The sequence below is a fragment of the Protomyctophum bolini genome (genome assembly GCF_963924005.1).
Source record: "Protomyctophum bolini genome assembly, chromosome: 11".
NCBI lineage: Eukaryota > Metazoa > Chordata > Actinopteri > Myctophiformes > Myctophidae > Protomyctophum > Protomyctophum bolini.
Window position 1 is genome coordinate 21,211,825 of NC_137872.1, and position 25,228 is coordinate 21,237,052.

A 25,228-nucleotide genomic window follows, 5' to 3' on the forward strand; every position below is an offset into this window, starting at 1 on the left:
ATTTAGACTGCATTACATAATGTGTAGTGGTTCATATAGTAGGTGTGTGTTTGTGTGTGCGTGCGTGCATGCATGTGCGCGCACGATATGTGCGTGTGTGTGTGTGTGTGTGTGCGTGCGTGCGCGCACGCGTGCAGGGGTCTGTCTTTCTTTGCTTGTGGATTATGCAGTCATTCTTCCAGACAATGTTTTCTGTTTATTGCTTTGCTACTCTAACTTTAAGCCAGATACTGAAGTAGCAACATCTTGTATTGCACTTTCCTCTGAAGCACCCCATCCATTCACACATGCGACGCTGGCAGCAGAGGACACCTAATCTAAAGACACTCTTTCAGCGTCTCTTTTCAGTGCTCAAGGAGTCAAGGACACTTCGGCACTAACCCAGGTTTTCCATCACTGATATTTAGACGTCACAGCTTTTCCACAGCACATGCACGGTGCAGAAGCTGGACACACATACATACAGTAAAGGCTGTGTTCACACATCATGTGCATTACAGGAAAGCTGCTATTTTCAGCCTACTGGCTTTCAAACCGTAACAGTACGACTGCTGCTGGCACCAGTGCTAAGCCATTGTTTCTGGACGTCGCGTCAGGGACCACCAGGGGTACCCCTTTCGGGTCTGTAACGCCCAAGAGGATCTTTAGTGGGTCCATTTTGGTTCCATTCGTACACTCGGTCTCAGAGTTAAATATGAAGTGTGTGTGTGTGTGGTACTCTGTACTATTGTTATAGTGCATAGTCATACATACATACATACAGTACATACATACATACATACATACATACATAGGGATAGGGACAGACACACATTGCTGTTCATTGTTCATCTACTCAATAGGCACTGATGATTTAACAGGGTTGGTCCCAGAGACTTCACGGACGGCACACCGCTGTACTGTAGAATCCGCCGGGACACGGCAGCGTGACTTATGAGCAGCAGCTGTGGACACAGCCAAGGTTTTTCACAGCTATATTCCCCTGCAATCCCCAGACGTTGTTGTGCTGCATCTCTGCCAGCCATTGTCCACGGGGCAGCCGCGCAGCGCAGCGGTGCGCAGTGGGATTTTGTATGCGGAGGAGGAGAGGAGGGGGAAGAATGGAGGCGAGGGTGACGGTGTCGTCACGGGACTGGAATGCGTACCCCGCGGCCATACCTTCGATTCCTTTCTGCCACGCTGGAATCTGACACCGCTTTGGTGGAGAACACAAGCATGTCCCGCTACGTTTCCTGGAGCTTTTTAGTGGAGGACAAAGGGGGGGGGGGGCCGGGGCATGGGCCTCCTCCTCCCTCCTCCCAGTGCTTGGCAGGCTGCCAGCCAGACCTAGCCCAGTACTGTTGCTCTCCCCATAGGAGATGGAAGTCCACTTCAAACGGTGTTGCACTGCAAGGTTGTCACTGTCATGGCATGGTGGAGGACAGGAGATGCAGGATAGAAAGAATAATAATGATTTTTAAACCAATAATAACCCCTTAAGTGAGAGAGAGGGATGACACGGGGACCCCCACTAAATCTTTGCTAAAATTGTGTTGCAATTTCAGGTTTTTCATAGATTTAATAGACTGTTTCATACACTTGTTTTGACAGCACTGTCATTAGTGTTGTTTTTCTTCAATGTTTCTGAAGTCCCTAACACCACCCCCCTTCAACACCAAATGTTAGCTGATCTACAAGCTCACAACGCGCCACATAATTGCGAGCTCGTAGCTTGGCTATTTTCACCCAATGTTTGCTCTTATGAATAGAGCCATAGAGACGTAAAACCAGCACAGCATTCTCAAAACTAATCATTAGGACTGACTGACTGTCCAGTCCACACTGTTATTTGCAAGTGATAAGATCAGATTTTTGTATTCACAGCCAGATATTGTTGACCTATCTGCATTGGTTGTCGGGGTGGTACTGGTAACGACGTATAATTGCATGGCAGTGAGTCGCTTATAGATCGGCTATTTTATTTCAAGCGTTGCATTAGCCTTCGGTCTGTGAGTCCAGACTGAGACGTGTTTTGAGATCTGATTTGAAACACACATTTCAAGCTACTGTGTGTGGTGTGGTTCAAATCCGAATTGCAAAAGTCTGTCTCCATGTGTTTTTTGTTTTTGAGTGGTGCAACCACTCCTTACGGAGCTATGTGTGTGGGTGGCTGGCTGGCTGGCTGGCTGGGTGCGTCTGGGTGTGATTTTCTGCTGTTCAGAAGTGTAAAAAATCAAAACAAAAACAATCTTATTCCAATCTGGAGAGTCCAACAATCTGATTTAGTTTGGGGCTGCTTGTGTGAACATAGCCTTACTGTTTCAGAGGGGGACCGCATGTAAATCCGACGGAGCATTAGTCCGACATGCGGACGCATCTCGGACTAGCGCCTGCTCCCGTGCTTGCGGTTATGGTTAGGTTAGGGTTTGAGAGGTGGGTTGTCGTTTGACTAGTCGAACTAAAGTACTGCACCCGTTTCAGAGCGCTTTATTTAGCGGAGGTTTGTGCTGTGAGTAGTTCCTTGAGGCAGGAGGAAGCATTGCTGTGGATACACACAACACACAACAATATATATATATATATATATATGTAGTTCCAGGGACCCCCCAGAAGCAAATATTTTAGTTAAAATGTTCGCTCTAAAATATATATTCAATGATTTGCGCCACATTTTAACGATTTTTCTAAAATAGCAGACCTACAAGCTTGTAGTGTGCCACTCTGTGGCGCGCTTTGAGCTTGTAGATCTGCTATTTTTCAATAGCTAAAGCATAACACCAAAAGGTGTTCCTGCCCAAAATGGGTTGTGTAATTTTCCCCACCGCTGCTTGTCCCGGACAAGGACTGTTGAGGCATGAAAGGGAAAGTTCACAATGTCACCTTATCTCCATTACAGTAAGTGGAGGCTTGATGTGGCCGCGCCCAACAGCTCGCCACACAAAACTCACGCGTCACATGACATGTCACATGATGCTCGCTCCCAGGGCCGGGAGAGGAGGCAGAGAGCGAGGAAGGGAGAGGTCCCGCTGGAAAGGAAGAAACTAAGTATGTTTACTCAAGTAGTACAATTTTGAGGTACTTTTGCTTTACTTTGAGTGAGTATCATGTCCATTCCAATAGTCGCTCTGAATTAAAAGTGTCTACTAAATGCCTAAATTGTAAATACCTTATACGTCGTCTACTCCACTTCATCTTAGGGGCAAACTTTTCGCCACTGCAATTATTTGAAAATCATATATATATATATATAAAAAAACATACATTAAACAGTTAAGCCCTATTTTATACTTCGTATATATTTTTTATTTTATACGTCTATTAAAAAGTAGCTGATCTACAATGCGATGCAACGCTTTTTGAGAAAAATACGTTTCACAAGTATTGTCCTTTTAGTTTTTGTCCTGCAACTACATTGTCATGCCAGTAATTTTGTACTCAAATTTTCAATATAAAATACTTTTACTTAATAAAAAAAAAAAAAAGAATAAGAAGAAAAAGAGTACTCCTTTCACCAGCGGAGGCAGGGCTTCCGGGTCATTCAGATGAAAGTTTTGGGTCGGGAGAGGAAAGGTCCATTAGGAGGAACAAAGGATGGGATGGAGGGGGGGGCGTGGGTGGGCTGGATGGAATGGGTTTTCCCTCGACTTCCTGTGTGTGTGTGTGTGTGTGTGTGTAGTGTTTTCTTTTAGTGGTGGGAGAGGAAGGGGCTCAACCCGAGCTCAGAAACCTCACCCTGCGAACACTTCAAGTACGAGACAATGCAACGTGGTTTGTTTTAGTTTTTCATTCATCACACAAAAATGGGGGGGGGGGGGGGGGGGCTTATGTCATTAACAATTCCGGGTATTTTCTGCCAGTGGTGGTGGTGGTCGGAGACTCTGTACTCAGATTTTGTTTTAAATAAAAGTAGAAATACCACAATGTAGAAGTAAAAGTCCAAATTTAAGCTCGCAGTGGGTCACGCTGCGATGCGTCTTTTAGATATGCTATTTTAGAAAGTTGAAAACGACTATAATGACACGTGTCAAAATTGGGATGCCAGGGTTAAAGTGGTTAAGAGCAGTGAATGTACTTAGTTACTTTCTGCCCCATGGGGGTGTGAGCTTAGCTAAACACATACCACCACATACCACCACCATGCTGCGGCAACGCAGCCCCCAACATGATACTGTCAACTGGGCCATTAGACCCCATTAGGGTCCTTCCCTCCAATCAACCCCACTCCTCTCGACCATCCTTCTCCTGGACTCTGTCATCCAGGCCAGGGTGGCACCGGGACGTTGTATGGTCTCGAGTCAGGAAGCTGGTATTTCTGTTCACGGAAATATATATTATCTTTATTTTTATTTATTCTTTTCATTTTTGCTAAACAGAACATTTTCTGCACAACTGTTTTATGATTTATATTTATATTAGGATGAATTTGGGCGACTATAAAGACAAAACGGAAGTGGGGAAGAGGTTTCACTTCCACTTTATCACTTTCTCATGATCAGAGCTTCCATTGCTCATTGACTGTATGGTCTGGATTCAAATGCCGCATTCAAATGCCTGTATCTCCAAATCGGAGCAATGAATGTCGTTTCTGGTGAAAACAAGGTTTTTCAACGGCTGACAGCAGGCGCTGTGATACTCGCGATCGGGTTTTTTATGCACCGAGCAAGAGAACAACAACCGGTCAAGACACCACACACAGCATTATGACAGTGTAACATGCGGTTACGGATATTTGGCTCTTCAAAATAAGTGTTATGCGCGATAAAACCTTGGCAATGCGCGATTTAATGCTGGCGGAAAGAGACAAGAAACAGAAACAGAAACAAACTTGCTGCAAAGTGATATAATATGACTTGTCATTTCTTGTTTGACTCTGAGTGTCCGGATCTCCTCGTTTTTAATTTGATGTTTTGTCCCGTCTGATCCAGGAGCATAATGACATATAAATTATTATTGACTTATATAGCCTACGGCTACTAGATTGGATTCACTGGGGCACAAGTTATTTTCCCCCCATGTCATGAAAAGTAACAGTTTTGGACATACAAGGTTTCCACATGACAGTGACGATATGTTTCTTCAGGCTGGTGTGAATTAGGACCCTGTCAGCATCTTCCAGCTGGATCAACACTCTGTCTCTGTCTCTGTCTCTGCCTCTGTCTCTGTCTCTGTCTCTGTCTCTGTCTCTGCCTCTGCCTCTGTCTCTGTCTCTGTCTCTGCCTCTGTCTCTGTCTCTGTCTCTGTCTCTGTCTCTGTCTCTGTCTCTGTCTCTGCCTCTCTCTCTCCCTCTCTCTCCCTCTCTCCCCTCATTAGACAGTGTTGATTCAGGCAGCTTGGCATGTAGCAACCACAATCACACTCCCCACCACTTTGGGTATGTGTACACATAAAAAAGCAGATGAGAAAACTACAGTAAAAGCCCTCACTGCTATTTTAACCACTTCAGTCACTTAATACTATTGTGTGATGATGGGTGTTACGATCTACAAGCGGCCAACTATTTTAGAACATTTTGTAAAACGTTAAAACATATCCTTAAGTGGTTAAAAACCCTTTGGCATAAACGCTGTAAACTCATTCTGTGCCACTGAGGAAACAATATAGGTCCACATTTGCTAACGACGAAAAGTCTGTAGTTTTTTTGTTGATTAAGTTTGCTCGTGCTCTTCACCACTGTATGCATAGGTACGTATGCTGGGTTGCTATGCAACCGAGTAAACAGCAAATATAGTGGGAAAGGTCTGGCTTTAGTGGCTTAGTCCGCCTCCATGTAAATAGAATTTTTCAAATGCATTTATCTCAGATTATTTTCCTGATTTGAATCAAAACAAGCTATATTCACAAAATGTATGAATTAAAATAAGATCGTGGGAAACTTCACATAGCCGTTGTTTACTTACGTTTCACGGCCCTCTACTACCATCAATGTTTCAGAAGGCAAACAAAGACATTGCGTTGTGTATCTGTACAGAACGGTGTATCATATACAAACATGGTTTATGACCCCTGCCAGACCGCCAGCTGTTTGTCCCCATGAGGCTCCGGGGCCTTATCAGAGTGGTTGTATTTCCTTCTGTGTGTGCGTATGTGTGTGTGTGTGTGTACAGTATGTCTTTTCATTGATAAAGATGCAGCGTTGTGCGTCACGCGGCTTGCTGCCAACCCTCCCTGTCTCTCTGTCTCTGTTCCCAGCTGGGAGGAGGAGGAGTGAACGACAGTACGTACATTAAGGGTGCAGTGTCATTTGCATGCTGCGTGTTGTAATGACTGACGTCAGGACGGTGCTGTGTCACACTCTACATCCAGCTTCCGCTGCATGGGGGCTGAAGAGAGGCCAATAGTGTTTATTTCCAACTAAAAGACAAGTCATTTCATGTTTGGTTTTGCTCAGGTGTAAAATCAGACATTTGCTGTCAAAATCAACTCTGGGAGAGACTGGTCTGAACCGACCGAGTAACGCACAGTTAAGTGTGAGCAAGGTTCTCTCTCTCTCTCTCTCTCTCTCTCTCTCTCTCTCTCTCTCTCTCTTTCTCTCATAGAATAGTGGTTCTCAGAGTCTTTGGGGCCGCGACCCCTAAAATAATCATATCTGAACTGGGGAGTGTGGACGACGCCCTACCCTGACAAGCACTTGTGGGAATTGTAGAAGTTGGGCCATTACATTTAGTTTGACTCGGTTCCACAGATAAATATTGTCAAAACAGCCGATCTACAGTACAAGCTCACAATGCCTCGGTTTTAGGTAATATTTGATAATTTGGCCAATGTTTTTATTTTTTATATATATTTTATATTATATATGTATAGTTTGATTACTTTTGACACAGTAGTAGTCTTAGAGGTATTAAAAACCTATAAAAAAGGTGTTAAAAGTCTGTAGATTGTCACTTTAGAAATGTGCAGATACCCTATACATAGAGAAAACAATGTTGCACAATAAGCTAATTGTATGGGGACTGACTTAATTTCAACCCTGTTTACATTTTTTGCTAGTTTAATGACTTTGTCTTCATGTGGAATGTTCAAGTGTGCCATTGGTTTTTCACAGATAACAACATGATGTAACGTTCACGCTGTAACAATCAGTTGGCTGAGTGGTGCAGGCAGGAGAGCCTTGAAGGCCTGTTCACAGATGTTTCCCGTTAGGGTGCATGTCACGCCGCGTTTTCCCCGTCCGTTGTTTCGGCTGCCCGTTCAAGACAAAAATAGGATGTGGTCAGAGAGACATTATCCTTGGTTCTATTTCTGTTCTGGGGCTGATCCATTGTTGGCGCTCTCTACTAAAATGCTCAGTTTTAATTTCACTCAGAGTGTAAAAATGTAACCAAATCCCACAGACTCTGGCCATAATGGTCCATTCAGAGTTACGTTAGTAGTTGGTTACGTTAGTAACTAACTTAGTTAGTATAACTACTAACTAACCACACGTACCTAAGGGTACATTTGGTTCTGTACCCATTTTCCGTTTGTGCCCATTTGGAGGCTAACTACACTCATGACTGTACAGTGTACCAGGAACAGCCACACAGACATTGCCTTTTTTTATTTTACCAGTATTCTTTTTCACCTGACAGGGGGGAGTTATCCCCAGTTGGACGTAGTGTGTGGAAGAAACACGCTATTCCAACCAGTTCCTTTCCCCTCCAACAGGTGCCCCAGCTGGCCAGGGGGAGGCAGTATAGAGAGCAGGATTACTGCATGTTTTTTGTGAGGGGGACACAGGGAGAACATGCAAACTCCACACAGAAAGGCCCTGTCGCCAACCCCGCCCTATAGCCTATTCTTAAGTTGCGTGTTGGTGGCTGTGGTTGTGGGCCTTTTATTGTGTTTTATTGCATTGTAACAGGGTGATTTGTGTATTATGTGCCCCCCCCCCCCCCACCGACATTTATCTTTTTGATAATATTACTCAAGCCAGACTCTTTTTTTGGCCAGAACTTTTTAACCCCTGTGATTGGATCCCGAAGAAGCAGAGACTTTCCGAGGCTGTTCTTTGCCTTTAATTATGCTGAGCAGTGCAGTGTTTTCTTAACACATGCGCAGCCCGTAGCATCTTATATACCTAACAAATTATAGCTGTGGTGGAACTGGTCGTTCACAAACGTATCATTAAATCACTTTCTCTTCTTTCTTTGTCATGAAACAGCGCAATTGCATTTCTCTGCCTCTCCCTGCAGTGCCAGGGCAAACTTTCCCTAACTAACCCTAACCCGCCAGCCTCTCTCTCTCTCGCTACACCACCTTTATTCTTAAACCAAAAAACCTTTGTATTTGCAGTTTACACTGTAACCTTGTCCAATACAATAATTATCATAACCTCGCGTAAACATTCCGCGATCCGTGGTCAGAAAAACGCAATGCTTATTCTCCTAGCTGCGCTCTACTTAAGAGTCATTCAGTGACCTTACACAAATGCAAAACAGAAGAGATATTTAAAAAACAGTACCAAAATCACGGCACTGCGTCTTGTAAGATTCTTTCCAGTGCATTTTACGCAGCGGTTTTGTGCACGCATCAAACTACAAAACTTTTGGTTGACAACTTTGTGTAATTTTGTGACCTCTGGTCAGGAGAAAATGGAATCCTCAGCCTTCAGCGTTTGGCTGAAATACCGGAGCTACATTCTGCCCAGGGTGTGCAGTGGTGTAAAGTAACTTGACTTAACCCATTCTGACCTGAGATCAGATTAAAAAAATCCCTGTTTGAAAATGAAAGCTGTTTCTATGTCAGTCGTTTACTTGAGTAAATATATTAGGTATTTATATTTTACGTGAATATTTCCAATTTCCAATACTTTTAGTTCTACTACACTACATCTCGGATTCAAATATTGTACTTTTACTCCAATATATGAAAACTTAATTACTTACTTTTGATTATTATTACAACACATGCATTAACCACTTAATCCCTATATACCGTACATTTTGGCCATTTGAAAATAGCAGATCTACAAGCTACAATGCTTCACATGCATCTCAACGCATTGCCGACTTTTATGCATCTGAAAACTTGGAATGGAACATTCTGCATAATTAGTACTTTGGTAAAGTATACATTTTGATACCAATACCTTTGTACTTTCCCTCAAGTACATCTTCTACATTGCAGTGTTAATACTTTTACTGAAGTAAAGCAATGGAGTACCTTTTCCACCACTGGTAGCTACATTCTGCCCAGGGTTGTTTGCTCTGCTTCTACCTCCTCTATAGAGCACCGAAGTCCTGACGTAACTCGCTCATCCCTTCGATTCCCCTGGTTCGCGGAAGTAATTTCTCTATGGAGAATAACATGGGGTGATCTTAATATCGTCTACTATAAGCGTTGTGATCCAAAAATAAACAAGCTGTCTCGGCGTTATTGTCAGGGAGGTGTCTCTGTATCGTTTGCAACTCATATATGATACAGTCTGCTTCTAGCGAAAATCTAACTAATTCAGCAGCAGTAACATTAGCGTTTTCTCTCAGTCAGTTGATTCTTCATATCCATATGAGTGAAGCGGCCGGGGTGACATGTTTATTTTTCAAACACAGTTCTTATATGAAGCAATCTAAAAATCCTCCTATGGCGATTTCAATGCAACTAAACAAATACATGAACCTGGGGACTGACGCCCTCTACTGAAAGTGACGTCAGACTTCGGTGCTCTATAGTGGGACATGAGTCCTTCCAGCTGCGTGAGCCTCCTCCCAGCAGCTCCCCTGGGGTGCAGACGTTTATCCGACATGCCAAAAGTCCGACATGCGTAAATCACCCGTCCTCGTGCGGTTAGGGTTAGGCTAGTGTTTGGGTAGAGTGTGGGACTAATGACTGTCGGAACATATGCCTGCTCCCCTGCGGCCTGCCCTGCAGCTGCCCAGCCACATCAGAGTGTCCCTGAAAGGCCTTTCGTCTCGCACTCACCGATGTGTCCATTACTTTACACCAGGGACAGGCCTACGCTTGCTGCGTAGCCATGCTATATCTCAAAGTGCAGGCATGACCTTGGACACCCCCCCCCCCCCAGTGGCGTGCACTGGGAATAGTCGATCAATCTCGTATTGACAGGAAGCGGGGAAAGAGTCGGCGAGTGACGCGCAGTGCAAGGGTCCGTTGTGCGTGGGAATCGGGCCTGGGACCCGCTGTCAGGCCGCATCAGAGAGCCTGTATGTGGTATGCGCCTTAACCACTCGCCCACCGACATCCGTATATTGGCCATCTCTGTGCAACTGTGTGTAAAGCAGGCATTAACTCTCTAAACAGGGAACAAGATGCACACATGAGCACGCAAAGCCAGCAGTCGCATGCTCATGTATGCGAGTGTGTGTCTGTTTGTGCGCATTCATGCAGAAAATAAGTGCACTCTGCGATGAGGCATGCGCACACACACACACACACACACACACACACACGATGACATGCTCTGTAGCATTCAAATCTGCATGGCCGGCCAAACACACACACACACACACACACACACACACACACACACACAGACACACAGACACACACACACACACACACACACACACACAGTCACACACACACACACACACACACACACACACACTGATTCACGCAATTTAACCTGCACCACACGCCTCACACACAAACACGCATAGATGTGTATGTGTGTATGCCCTGTGGCTCAGCGCTGTGAGAGCCATCAAACACTGCTCCTGATTTATTAGGAGTCAGCACACACACACACACATACACACACACACACACACGCAGTGCTCTCCGGGAAGTTTTCATTTTCCTCCTGACTTTACAGACAGATCGGCAAAGCATCTCTCTTGGATGTAAAAAACCTAAGGGAATGTGTTTGGTTTGGACTTGAACTTGGTTTATTGGAACGTGGCTTATGGGGGGGGGGGGGGTCGTAAATTCAGTCTGGGTCTGGCTGCGTCGACCGGCGGAGTGTCGGTTTTCAAGTATAGTTGGAGGCCGCCGGGCGCGTTCTGGTCTCTGGGCTTCCCCTCTCTCGACAGGACATAAATAGCCCCACAGCCAACCCTACGGCAAACTTTTTCATGTCAAGGACCCCCAAATTGACACTAATTAACCCCCGTAAGAGAAGATTGTTACGGCTCTAGCAATGATTCTCAACCCGTTTAATTTCAAGGACCCCCAGTTTGACATGCATATTAGTCTACAGGCCCCCATTTAATGGCATTTCTTTCTCTGAGACCCCCAATTTATATTGTAAAATCAATGTTAATTTAACTCCGAGAGTGTACAAATGGAACCATTTGTACAAATGGTGCCGTTTGTACACTCTTATAGACCCATAAGGGTCCATTTGGTTCCAAACTATCATTCCGCTGGAGACCCCCTGGAACTCCCTCAAGGACCCCTAGGGGTCACAGGACCCCACTTTGGGAACCACTGTCCTACAGCACGTCTGACAGACAGGTTGGAATCGGATGTCAACAGTGGAGGCATCTTAGCGGATACTATACCTTTGATAATAGTCTGGCGTATCAGCCAGACGATCAGAGACACTGATCGTTCGTTGTCTGGTTTCAACGAGACCAAACCTCTCCTAGTAACCTGGGGCAGTATTGTTGCTCAGGAGGTACAGTGGCGGATAGTACATTTACTTAAGTACTGTACCTACAGTAAGTACAATTTTGAAGTGTTTGTGCTTTACTTTAGTATTTTCTACTTCTACTCCACTACATCTCAGATCTAAATTTTGTACTTTTACTCCACTGCATTTATTTGAAAACATTTCGGCCATTTGCCTAAAGCTCACAATACTTCGCATTGTGGCGCTTTGTGAGCTTGTAGATCTGCTATTTTCAAAACATTTTAAACCTTGAAATGGGACATTCTGCATAATGAGTACCTTTTACTTTTGGTACTTTAAGTACATTTTGATGCCAATTACTTACAATACATAATTACACTTACACAATATTCATCTCAAGAGCAAAACAGACTTTTCACAGACTTGGGAGGTAAACGCAGCTGAAGGTAATAATGCAGATCATTTTCTGCAGATGAGGTCTTTGATGTCCTATATTTCTCAATGGCGTCTTTGAGGTATTCTTTGATAGTCTAGCTAATTCAGTATCTACAGAGTATAGTAGCTTACCAGTCATTAGGCAATGCTTGCTTCCGCTGTGGTCCGTCAATTAAATGTTTCCCCACCATCCACTTCCATTATTAGCGCAATCTTTATCAGCGTTTTTCTCGGAATTGAGGCTCAGATTGAGGTGATTGAACAGCTGGAGCTCAATAAAAAAACCTGCGCTACCTCGCGGTTACAATATTATCGCTTCTGATCAAAGTGAAAGTAACGATCGGCAGAATCGTTATGGCTGATGTTTATACTCCCAGTTCTTCCGGTGTGAATTTTGGGATTTTCTAAATAAAAGACGCCTTTTATACGGCAGGCAGTGAGGGATTATTTGACCCAATCGCGGGTCAGCAGTAAAGTAGTTACGTGTGTGTGTGTGTGTGTGTGTGTGTGTGTGTGTGTGTTTCTGTGTGCCGCCATTCATTTACCTGTACAAGAGGCGTTCATGCTGGTACAGTAACACCTACTGTAAATTAAACACACCCACAATTAACTTACAGTACGTCACTGATATCGACGCTATATGAACACATTTTGGTTCGGACACCCTGGAAGTCCCTCAAGGACCCATGGAGATACCGAACCATACTTTGAGAACCACTGAGTAAAGGACGTGTCTATGAACCCAGGATGTACGATGCCAACGACCGGCGGGTATGCTTGGCGGTCAACCACTTTGTTTGGCCAGCTACGAACACGGCCAATTCCCGGAAGTAATTCAATGTACAAACTCTGAACGAGTAAACATTTTTATAAGTCTCACTAATGATGTTACAGCAAACATCAGGTCCTTGAGGTGTCATATCAATAATCCTTTTTATGATCGCACTCGGGTTCGCGGAACATTGTATTCACAAGGGGAAGGAAAAATGCAATAATCTTAATTTGCTTTGGTCAGCAGAATGAAATGTTTCATCCATGCTGTGCCTGTACTGTATGTGCATAGGAAGCATCGTTTTGAAGAGTGTGACGTCAAGCTTCCCTTTTAATTTTCCCCCCAGACTATAATGAAGTGAGTTCTTTGTAGGTCTTTGTTCTCGTGCACAATATCGTTTGAACGGCTTTCCGGTGTCTGTAAGTTGGTAAGCAAGTAGGTTCGTATCAGCTGAGAACAAAGGTGTCTTTTTCAACGCACTAGGCCAGTGCTTCCCAAGCTTTCTATTAGTACGTACCGGCTGACAGTCCATAATGTGTTGGCGGACCTTAATGTTTCGGGACAGAACTTATTAAACATTTGTTTTCTAATTAATGGCATTTCTTAGATTTTTATTTTATTTATTCAAGAAATTACTTTTAATTTGGTAGTAATTCATGAAAACTTTAAAAAATGTTGTGAATGTTTTTTTAATATGTTTTGAAATACACACACACACACACACACACACACACACACACACACACACACACACACACACAGTGTGGCTGGTCAGTGACAGCGGGCTCATAGACTGTCAGTGTGTGTGTGTGTGTGTGTGTGTCACATTTTGATTAGTCCTCGGTGGGAAGTGTGACTGTAGAGTCTTTTGACCATATAAGGCCTTGACGATTTCAACATGACCCTCTGAGGTCATCACAGGCCGCTCCATAGACGACCACCGCTTTGACCCACCGACGCTCAAAAAACATAGTTCCATGTGACAGAGGGGTCAAAGTTGAACTAAAGTTCCACTGTATGGTAGAAATAGGTCAACAATACAAATGACGCTAGTTTTGTGGATTCATTTATTTTTACTGCGTGGCCCCCCGTGACTCCCACCAAATGACCGGAACTACTTAATATTCACCAAAACCAGAGCAGAACTCCCACCACGGAACTCAGACGATCAATTAATACCTTTGCAACCACTACATTAATGGCAAGTATTTCCTAAAACTTTAAGTCCAGAAATCTAAACTAACCCTTTAATATCCTTTAACAAGTAAGACGCGTGAACGCGGGAAGCGAACGCAGCTGTTGTGTGTGTGTGTGTGTGTGTGTGTGTACAGATTGTTGTATAGCTGATGCATGAGACTTGTTTACTGATGCAAGCTCACAATTCATTTCCAATGGGAGTCACATGGCTTCACACAACATTTTTGTTGTATGAGGGGGAGGGGGGCAGTCGAAACACAGCCGAAAGCCGTACAACAAAAGTGTTGTGTCAAACCATGTGACTTCCATTGGAAATGCATGACACTTACCCTTTGTTTACATCTAGCATCCAACAATGTTGTATGCTAGATGCGAAGATGTGAGTGAAGCCTCCGTCTGTCTCGAATATCTCCGCACACATACCTCAGAGTGTGTGTGTGTGTGTGTGTACGTGAGTAACTGAGCTTTCACATGCTCCTGTGTTTGGGTTGGCCACTCCAGCATGTGGTGGGTGTGTGTGTGTGTGTAAGGAGTGTGTATGAACACACACTCCTCGGCGCTCGTCTGCAGGCCTGCAGGGCCCTTTTTATTTACATACCGTGGTGTTGCTGTCCCTCCGACGGCTGGCTGTCTGGCTGCCGGGGGGGGGGCGTGTAGCTGTTCAGCCCCTGAAAGCAGAGCAGTATATATGGTGGATGGAGTCTGGGGACCATCCAGGCACTGTAGTCACTGAGAGAGAGAGAGAGAGAGAGAGAGAGACGTGGGAGGGGGAGACCACAGAACACAGAGAGAGAGAGAGAGAAGAGGGATGAACACAAGTTCAGAGAGTCATGGAGGGATTCGATTTCTCCCCCACCTGCTTTCTTCCTCTTTCCTCCCTCATTTTCCCTCTTTCATTTCATTTCATTTTACGCTCCCCCTTCCCGCTGGAGCCCCCCCCCACCAGCCTCCCACTCTGAGTAACAATGGTCCTGGGGAAAGGAAACTTAGCCCCTCCCCCCCTCCTCCTAGCTCAAACTCCTTGTTTTGTTCCTTCACAACTCTCTCTTCCAGAGGCTGTGCCAACAGAAGACCCACCCCCCCCACACTGTGACGCCCGTGTCAAACCCCCCACCCCCGCACTGTGACGCCCATGTCAAACCCCCCACCCCCACACTGTGACGCCCGTGTCAAACCCCCCACCCCCACACTGTGACGCCCGTGTCACGGACCGAGTTAAACTCAAACCCCCCTCCCCCCTTCCGGGTCACAATCGAGGTGCGCCGTGAGCTTATCTGCTATTTGCCAAGCATGCGTGACATGGCCACGCAACTGAGTGGTTCAAGTGTTTTAACTGAGGCTTATTGTCTCACGTGCACTCTCTCTGTCCCGCGCGTGTGCTCCTCTGGTGCCTTCCTCTCCACAGGCTTGCCGAGAGAGCGTTTCCACGTATTCACGCACGCATGCACGCACGCACGCACTTACCCACAGGCCAAGGGTCATTGTACACAGACAAATCTACAAGCAGCGCCTCACACACGCGCACACACACACACACACACACACACACGGTGGTGCGCCGTGGGTGGGGGTCCCGCCACATGAAGGCCGCACGGAGGAAGTGAAAAAAGTGATGACGAGGAGGGAGCTAGTTGTCAGGAAACCAACGTTCGCTCACACTAATCACGACGACACCCCCCCAACCTGCACCGCCGTCCCAGCAGCTCTTCCTGGGTTAGGGTTAGAAGAAAGTGTGTTCAAATGCTCTTCCTGTAGACGCACGCATACACACACACACACACACACACACGCACACGCACACGCACACACACACGCACACACGTTCTGCAGGGATGAGGCTGGCCTATGATCAAAGGGTATATACGAAAATAGCCAATCTATAAGTCAGATAAGCTGTGAGCTCATAGATTGGCTATTTTTGGCACAGGACACCATCGTATGAGTATAAATCAAGATGGAGAGAGGGACATTACTGTACTACTTCAACCCTGGCAGGGAGAACAGATCTACTGTACGAGGTCGCAACCACTGTGACTTGTTCTGAGCTTGTAGATCAGTTGTTCTGAGCTTGTAGATCAGTTGTTCTGAGCTTGTAGATCAGTTGTTCTGAGCTTGTAGATCAGTTGTTCTGAGCTTGTAGATCAGTTGTTCTGAGCTTTGCACATCAGTTGTTCTGAGCTTGTAGATCAGTTGTTTTTTGCGGGCGAAGGTATGGGTAATTTGCTTGAAGTTTTTTAGGCTCAGGACAAAAAGCAACGGTTGGAATGTAATTATGTACAAAATCGGATTAAAAACAAATCAACAGATCACACTGAACCGCGTCACGAATGCTGTGCTGCTCTTTTTGTTGTTGTGCAGCATTTTCTTTGGGGGGGGGGGGGGGGGGGCAACTGTGAGGCTTGTGAGGTATATGGTCTATAATGCCCCCTGGTCAGCCGGGCGCCTGAAGGAGGGGAAAGGAACTGGTTGGAATAACGTGTTCCTTCCACCCGATACGTCCAAAAGACTGCGGACTGCTCATTAAAGGAAGCATGAGCTTAGGTTCGGGGCTCTCCCCAGGTTGGCAGAGGGAGACTATAGCGCCCTGGATTACAGTTTAGCAATTTGTGAAAATCAGTCACATAGCGATGGAGGTGTGTGTGTTTTTCTTTTTTTTTTGAATAGCTAGCCTGCTATACTGTGCCTGTTTTATTTGCATTAGCCATCTGCAGCGTCAATGTATGCGTCTTGTACACAGCTACGCAAACTGATCAAACCAATCTGTATTTACATCTTGTCTGATGGCGGTGTAACTTGTCGCCCCGTCTAGACGCCGAGGGAGAAGACACATATGGTTCCTAATGGCCTAGCCTTGTCCAAACACGACACAGTATAGCTAGGGGCCGGCGGGACAGTCAGGCCAAGAAGCCAACGGGACACTTTTGTTTCCCACCATCATTGTCCCCCATGTCCCGGAGTGCAGATAAGGCACAAAGCACCCTAAAGCGAGGCAGCCTATATGGCTGCTGTTCTGGGTGAGTAGCCTATATAGTCGCCAGGCTGCTCCCCCATCCATTCAACTCGGCAGATAAGACAGTGGCCATGCTGCTTCCCTGGGCAAACACACACATGCTGTTTAGCTTCCTGTGTTCCCGTGCCAGGGTTCTGGGAAGGCCACAGGAGGGGAGGGGAGGGGAGGGGAACTCTCCAGACACTGATGGGCTGTCCAGGGTTTTCCTCTGAAAGACGTCCAGTCTTCAAACAGCCGGCCGTCTCTGATACGATAGGAGCTGCAGGGGAAGTGCAGTTGGCCCTTAAAGTCACACGGGCTCTTTCCTTTTGCCAGAAGGTTGGATCTCTGTCCAGCGGGTCGGTCCTTGACCGCTATCAGGCACGGGGATGAGTCATATAGAGGACGAGCCCGAAAGAAGGACTATAGGCCACATGACCATTTAAACAATTTAACATGACCATTTAAACAATTTACGATGGCTATTTTCAAGCTCACAATGCATTGCGATTACGATGTGAAAAATCAAGAATTGTTTTGAAAATAGCAGCCTATCTACAAGCTCAGAACGCAGCTGTAGATAAGCTGCTCTTTTCCAAACTTTTTTTTGTTTTTTGTTTCTGTTTAGAGTAAAACAGCTGCAATAAAATATTACTTTAGGAAACGAGCCCAAATGAGCAACTATACACTTTTAGAAACAAGCCCAAAAAAAGGCAATCCACAACTACCAATAATTCAAGCGACTTCACAGACATGCCCAAAGTAGCTTATAATAAGCTTACATGGCAATACTGACTACAGCCTAAAAAAAGCGTTCAACTTTGTCCAAAATACAAGCTCCTCTATACTACCTCCCCTGGTCAGCTGGGGCGCTTGATGGATGGGAAACTCCCCCCTGTCAGGTGAGAAGATGCGGCCTGCATGAGCTCAGTTCTGGGCTCTCCCCAGGTTGGCAGAGGAAGAGTATAGCACCCAGGATTACAGTTTAGGCATTGGCAATGGTTGAAAAAAATGGGTTAGAAAATTGTGGGATAAATCTTAGAAAGAAAAAACAACTAAAAACGAACTCATCATGAGTTTGTAGATGGGCTATTTTTTTTTTTGCACCTAACTCATGACATGAATCAGGCCTTACAATTGAGCTTGAGCCATGCCCGATCGGAGAGCCCTCACCAGACTAATGCCAGAGCCATGCCCGATCGGAGAGCCCTCACCAGACTAATGCCAGAGCCATGCCCGATCGGAGAGCCCTTACCAGACTAATGCTAGAGCCATGCAATTTGAAACCACACACGACATGACACCACACAACCGCCACTGCGCTGGACGGAGTCCCACTTTATCAGCCAGATGACAGCGTGTGTTGTTTTATATGGCTCCCCCTTTTAAAAGAAAAAGCCAGTACGCCGGCTGCTTATAATTAGACAAGCAGATTGTTCCACTAGTGATAAAAGTCCAGATTTCGGTGTGCATGGGGGATATCAAAGGCTGTTTTTCAGGGAAGCGGTTTTTGACACGGTGTCTCGATGTGTTCCTTTTCGGAGGATTGGCTTTCCGCTGTAGAGATGGCATAGCCCCGGTCTGTTGGAGCACGCCATGACAGCGGCAGCGCTGTGTGGCATCCTGTGATTTTAGCCACGATTGATTATTGCACAAGTACAGCCGTTCAGGAGGCCTAAGGCAAACAAAAAGACTTTTGGAGGCGTTGGCTGTTCTTTTATGGACAGGCATATAATCATAGTTTAGATACTCACAGCGGTTGTCTATTTTTAGGTGGAGATATATATATTTTTGTTTTACAACGGGTTCCGTTTCAGCCGGTTTGCACCGGCTTAAATGGCTCCGTTCCGTGTGCCACGGGCCCCAGGGAGGCTTCTCCGAATTTGCAGACGGGGGCAAAACGCGCTGCCGTTGGCCCGGCATTCTTGTGGCAGCAAATCCATGGTTCTACTTTCAGCTCAAATTATAACGAGATACGGACAGAGTCCCTGCGAATGTCGACACTGAAACAACACTTTAAGCAAACATCAGAAGATGAAAGTCAATCCATGCAGCTATTTGACTCTATAGCAACCTTATTGAATCCATCAATGACGAGACAACTCTGCAGTCACATTCTCCTCATTATTAATAGGTAACCATTAAAAAAGAAAAAGCTCACAGCTCATGGTCTTGGCATGCGTGGGCTTGTAGATCAGTTATTTTTTTAGTTATTCTTCCTGTCAGCATGTACTGTATTTCTCTAGGGGCTTACAGTAGAACGTCAACCAGTCATCCTCATGACTCTCGCTCTACCTCTCCCTGTGTGTGTGTGTGTGTGTGTGTGTGTGTGGGTGTGTGTGTGTGTGGGGGGGGGGGGGGGGTGTGTGGCCTGACCCTTTACCTCTTGTGACCTCTGATAATAAACGTTCTCTCCCGTGGTGAAACTCACATATGCTCGCACACACACACACACACACACACACACACACACACACACACACACACACACACACACACACACTTAATATAATATATTGACTGTCAACGTTTCTAATTTCAAGGACCCCCAGTTTGATATGCATTAGGCCACAGACCCCCTCATGATGCATCTGGGAACCCAATCGGCACTGTACAATCCTCAGTGTTATACTTGAGAGTGTACAACCAGTTGGTTCCATCTTTATACACCTCAAGTTACAGACCTGTACGGATCCAAATGGTAAAGCTTTTACACTCTGAGAGTTACAGTCCCATAAGGGTCCATTTGGTGTACGTTGATACAATACAGAATACACCATCACAAAAACCAACAATTGTGCTGCTGACCGATCGGGTGACAAGGCCGTCCCCGTCGTAAATCCACCCCTGCCCCCCCCCCCCCCCTGTCTCTGTCTCTGTCCCGAGGGTGTTGTCTTAACCTATGACCCCGGTGTGACTTCCACCGGGCCAGGTCACATGACAGTGGGGACCTCCGCCGCAGCAGACCCCTTTGATGTTCTGCCACGGAGACAGAGAGAGAGAGAGACCCCTGCGGTCCTCTGGAACCCACATGTTGACAGGGAGTCACCCCCCCCACACACACACACACACACACACACACACACTCACATGAATGACTTGCACCCCACACACACGCACGCATTTGTGTGTGTCACATCTTGTGAGCTATCAGATCGGCGGAGGTTTGGTGGTTCGTCTGACCAAGTATAGAGGGTTTAGGAGGTTAAACTGAAGTGCTATTTAAGACGAATCACCTGAGACTTGGTGTATGAGGACTGTACACACGGCGATATGTACACAGAATTATACACACGCTGAATTCTGGCAGGGCTTTGTCACAAAGGTCCTCTTCTCTGGCACATCGTGTGACGTACAGCGCTCGCCCGTTGTTCTGCGCGGGGTTCCGAACAAAGCGGGCCGTTCTGCTCGCTCTGTGTGGTTTTCAGCGGGACCGGGCTTCGCGTTTTAATCGGCGCGCCGTTGTTAATGTCTCATGCACGGTTGAAAAAGAAGCATTCACTGTGAGGAGCGGTCGCTGAGCCCTCAGGGGGGAGCAAGGTCGCCCTGAAGGTCACAGTGACTAGTCGGCACACAATCAGAGCTTTGAGCCTTTACAGAAGTATTGGATTGCACTGTAATATTACACTAGCTCTCAAAATGAGGTCCAGCGACCCCCAGGGGTCCTCGAGGTGGTTCCAGGGTGTCCCTGGGACCAAACAGACCCTTACAACAAGGGTTCACAAACGTTTTAGTGCCGCGACCTCCGCGGCCCTAGGGTCGGTGACCCTAGGGCCGCAGAGCACGGGTGTAGGGCAAGGCCCCAGTGAGGCTCTTCAACCTAGTGGTAAGAGGAGGGACTACAGGCGGACCCGTGGATTCATGACTGGGAAACCCCATGCAGCTGGGCTTTAACAAGGCCAGTTCAGTCTCTATCCTTCTTTCTACTCTTTTGGCGTAGGGCCCTAGGGCTGCGTACTTTTTCCACCACTGGTAAAAAGGTGTGCATATTTTCATTGTGTTTTGTGTTTTTCTTTCTGTGCAGAGTTGCTGGGCTCCACCAAGAAGCTGAATGTCAACTACCAGGACTCTGACGGGTAAGTGATGAGGTCAACGCTATATAATAATAACAAAATAAAAAAACGTATTATTCTCAGGACCACCGCTCCCCGTGGCGAGGCCTCCGCTGGGCCAAGTTCACCACCGCCGAATCCAGTCATTATGCCGTTCCCTGTGCGTCTATAAAATGTCTATTTTTCCACTATGCAACGGCGCTGGCTCACACGGCTCATGTAGCGCAATGAGAAACTGAGGCTAAAGCACACATGCAGCAGGCCTTTGGAAACGACCATGCTCAGTGGTTTAAACTGAGGCTAAAGCACACATGCAGCAGGCCTTTGGAAACGACCATGCTCAGTGGTTTAAACTGAGGCTAAAGCACACATGCAGCAGGCCTTTGGAAACGACCATGCTCAGTGGTTTAAACTGAGGCTAAAGCACACATGCAGCAGGCCTTTGGAAACGACCATGCTCAGTGGTTTAGTAGCCAAGTACGTTTACTCAAGTACTGCTCTGTAAAAAAAATAACAGGATACTTTTGCTTTACTTTAAGTATTTTCCGACTCAATTTCAACTAAATTACACTATACTTCTGCTCCACTGCTCCACTACTCAAAGTAAATGTTGGACTTTCTACTTACTAGTTACTGTGCAGATTTATAATGTAACGTTAACCACATTAGCTCTATTTCCTCCATCCATTATTCAGTATACTTTTCATGAAAAGGTTTGATGGTAAAATGTCAGCTCCCACGTCGGTGGCGGACTTTTGGGCCCCGCAGTCTGATGTGTTTAGCCGAGTCAGCGTGTGTTCAAATGAAGTGGTGACCGTGTCTGAAGGACAAGCGGAGGTGTCACTACTCAAAGACACGAGAGAAAGAATCTGCAAAAGCACCTGCAACACTCTCAAATCAGATGAATGTTCGTACAGGTGCAAGGCTCAATGGTACATTTAGGAATGAAGGAATAATAGCCAGCACGCTCAAGAAATGTCCTTTTCCGGTGGTGTACTTCTGACGGACAACGGACGCATTTCGGCCTGATGGGCCGTCCTCAACGCTGGTACAAGCAAGGCCCATCAGGCCGAAACGCGTCTCTTTGTCCGTCAGTGGTAAATAAACCATGTGAAACGAACCTTTCTTGTGTGCTGCTGGCTATTCCTTCATTCCTAAACGCTCCAAACATGTCATTTAGTGCCGTCAGGGGTGTTGTTTCTAGTTTCTACCTCCAGCTGGCTTCCCAGAATGAATCACAGGCCCGCCGCGGTCGCGCTGCTAAACCTTACGTTACCCCAACGTGACTGACTGTGGAACTGGAAAACGCTGACTGCTCATAATTTATTTCTCCTCTTTGCCGTATTAAGCTTCCGAGGGAAAAAGCGAGGTCTGGCTCCTTCCCTCATCAATATTTCTCTTTGTTTGGGAATTACTTTTGATCTCGTTTGCACGTTCTGGGTTTCTTTGTATTGTCTCATTGCTCTGTATGTCTGTTAACCCATTTAAGACCTGAGACCAGGTTCTACAAAATGTCTTCTAAATCCTGACATTTTTCTCAAAGTGGTGCTCAGTGGTGCTCAAATGTTTTGCATGGCAAGGACCCCCAGAATGATCTGTATTTGGCCGCGGACCCATATCTGATAATATTTTGTTCCAGGGACTCCATAAGAAAAAGTCCTCCTGCACACCTACAATGGACAGGTGCGTCGGATAACTGGAACTGAGAAGTAGAGAAAAAGTCTTCACTTGAGTTTAGATTTATTGAGCAACGTTTCGGTCGTCAGACCTTCATCAGGCATCTGGCAAAGATGATTTTGAAATCCTCTTGAAGTGTTTCACGTTTCATTATTATATATCTGTAATTCTATTAATATTTTACGATTAGTATTTCACTTGTAACTTTGGGAGTGTAAATGAACACTCTAAGCATTTAACGGAGTGCCGTGATTTGTTTACAAGCAGAGATACAAATTACTTAATAACCAGCCCTCCCCTCCGGACAAAACAACTGTCAAAGTCGGAGCCTTCTCTGCCTAAGTCAACAGTCTCACAAAAGCCCTGGAGAGCAAGCAGACGTGAGGACCCTCTTAGATAAACCCCCATGACCCCCAAGGGAGCAGTAAAAAAAAAAGAGAGAAAAAAAGCAGAGCGCCGACATTGGCACATTGTATATCACTGAGCCATGCAGCCCCTGGTCATGTTTAAGTGCCGTCCAAAAAAGACCTCCCCCTCTTTCTGCCCCCTCCTCTGCGCTTCGTCAGAGTCTCTGAGGACAAGGGGGGCTTGAGGGGGAGGCTCGTTGGGGTCAGGGGGTCAGCGGGTGGGCTTCGGCCAGAAGATGCCGTGGCGATTAGATAGCGCTGTTTACAAAGAGCTCAGTGCGGTGGGGTTGATGACAGCCAGGCTGTCTGGACTCTATAGAGATGGCCATGCTGGAGGAAGGATGGAGAATTGAGCTGCATGGGAAATTACGTGTGGCTTTCTAGACGTATGTGATGATATGTTTTGGGGCGGGCGCGACATTAGCTTATGTCTTGAGAGACGACAGATAATTAGGTGTTTTCCCACCTCTGTGTGTGCATGTGCGTGTGCTTGTACTTACTGTATGAGGACCAAATGTCCCCGCAGGTATCTTATCATTTGAGGAACAGACATTGTGACGACTCTTTTCCTGGTCCTTCCAAGAGACATTGCCATTTTAGGTTTAAAAAGAGAGTTAAAGGAGTAGTTCACCCCCCAAAAATTACTTATTCTCCATCAATGACATTATTTTAATGTCTTCTTTCCAAAACATTACAACATAGCGGAAATAGTTGATCTGCAAGCGCGTTGTAAGCTTGTAGATCAACTATATCTGCTATTTTTCTAAATTGGCTTGACAATGTGTGCTCATTTTGTAACATGGAAATGATTGACTTATTGAATTATGCAAATTGCCATTATCTCAAATAATTAGGATTAGGCGACCATGTAATAATTGTGACAGGCCTAGTACCATGTTGTTGCCAAGACAGGCAGGCAGGCAGGCAGGCAGACAGGCAGACAGACAGACAGACAGGCAGACAGACAGACAGACGGGCGGACGGACGGCCTGTTACTCAATGCCGACTTAGTGGAGGTGTGGCGGATAATATTAGACATGACCTAACTCATTTACTGTAGCTGCACACTGTGTGTGTGTGTGTGTGTGTGTGTGTGTGTGTGTGTGTGTGTGTGTGTGTGTGTGTGCGCGCGCGCGCGCATTGCCGCACTCCCTCCCCATTCCAGAGAAAAGCCAAAATGTGCAAACGTCCTGTCCCGCTGTGCTGCTGTAACATGTGAAGAGAAGGGCCTCTCTTTTTCTCCTCCTGCCCTCGTTCCCCTGTGAGACAAATTAGTGTTTGAGTCGCCAGGCTTGGCGTGTGTGTGGGTGCGTGTGCGTGTGCTTGTGCGTGTCAGCCAGGCAGCGAGCCGGTCGCCTGGGGCCTGTGCCACTGTGTGTGTGTGGTTTCCATGGAGAACGCTGCTGGAATGGTCCCGGGACAGGCGGCTGGATGACCGTAATGCCAGCGATGCATGGATGGATGTAGTACTTTGACTTTACTTGAGCATACTTCTACTTGCTACTCCTAGTACATCTACTCCACTCCATCTCAGAGGCAGATATTGTACTTTTTTACTCCACTAAATTTATTTGATGTATAGTTACTACTAGTAATCTAGTTACTACTAGTAATCTCTCCAGACACATTCTGCTAACGGCATAATATGTTTCTTCTACCCAATGGGCAGGTTGAGTTACTTATTTACATAAATAGTACAAAAAAAACACACACTTAAGCACTTGTTTTATACTTTTACTTTGGTAAATCAAGTACAATTTTATGCCAGTGCTTTTAGTCAAACATTTATTTTGTATACCGTGCTTTTACTTGTAACAAGACCATCCCTACCTTTTAAAGTACAGCTAATGGTATTTAAAAAAAACGTATTCCAGGATTGTCGTTTGGAAGCTGTGGTCATTTTGTAACGACAGTGCCTACAAGCTACGGTGAGGTCCCCCATGTAATGGCATTTCTATCTCCCCAATGTATATTGTAAAATCAAAGTGAATTTAACTCAGAGAGTGTACAAATACACACTCTACTCTCAGAGTGTACACTCTGTACACACTACACAGTTACAGAAGGGTCCATTTGGTTCCTAATTATCATTTAGCTGGGGACCCCCTGGAACTCTCTCAAGGACCCCTAGGGGTCCCCGGACCCCATTTTGGGAACCACTGCTCTAACGCACAGTAGCTCTTAGCAGCAATGGCAACGAGTGCTGCT

General features: G+C 46.0%; 1 protein-coding gene across 2 annotated transcripts in view; it reads left to right on the forward strand.

Annotated features, from left to right (window-relative positions):
* The window catches only part of caskin2 (CASK interacting protein 2), a 97,653-nt gene that overhangs the window by 23,502 nt on the left and 48,923 nt on the right, over positions 1 to 25,228 (forward strand). For both annotated transcript variants that reach the window (XM_080776104.1, XM_080776105.1), the window contains exon 3: positions 20,909 to 20,960. In XM_080776104.1, coding sequence (XP_080632230.1) covers positions 20,909 to 20,960 — 52 coding nt within the window. The remainder of the gene's footprint in view (positions 1 to 20,908; positions 20,961 to 25,228) is intronic.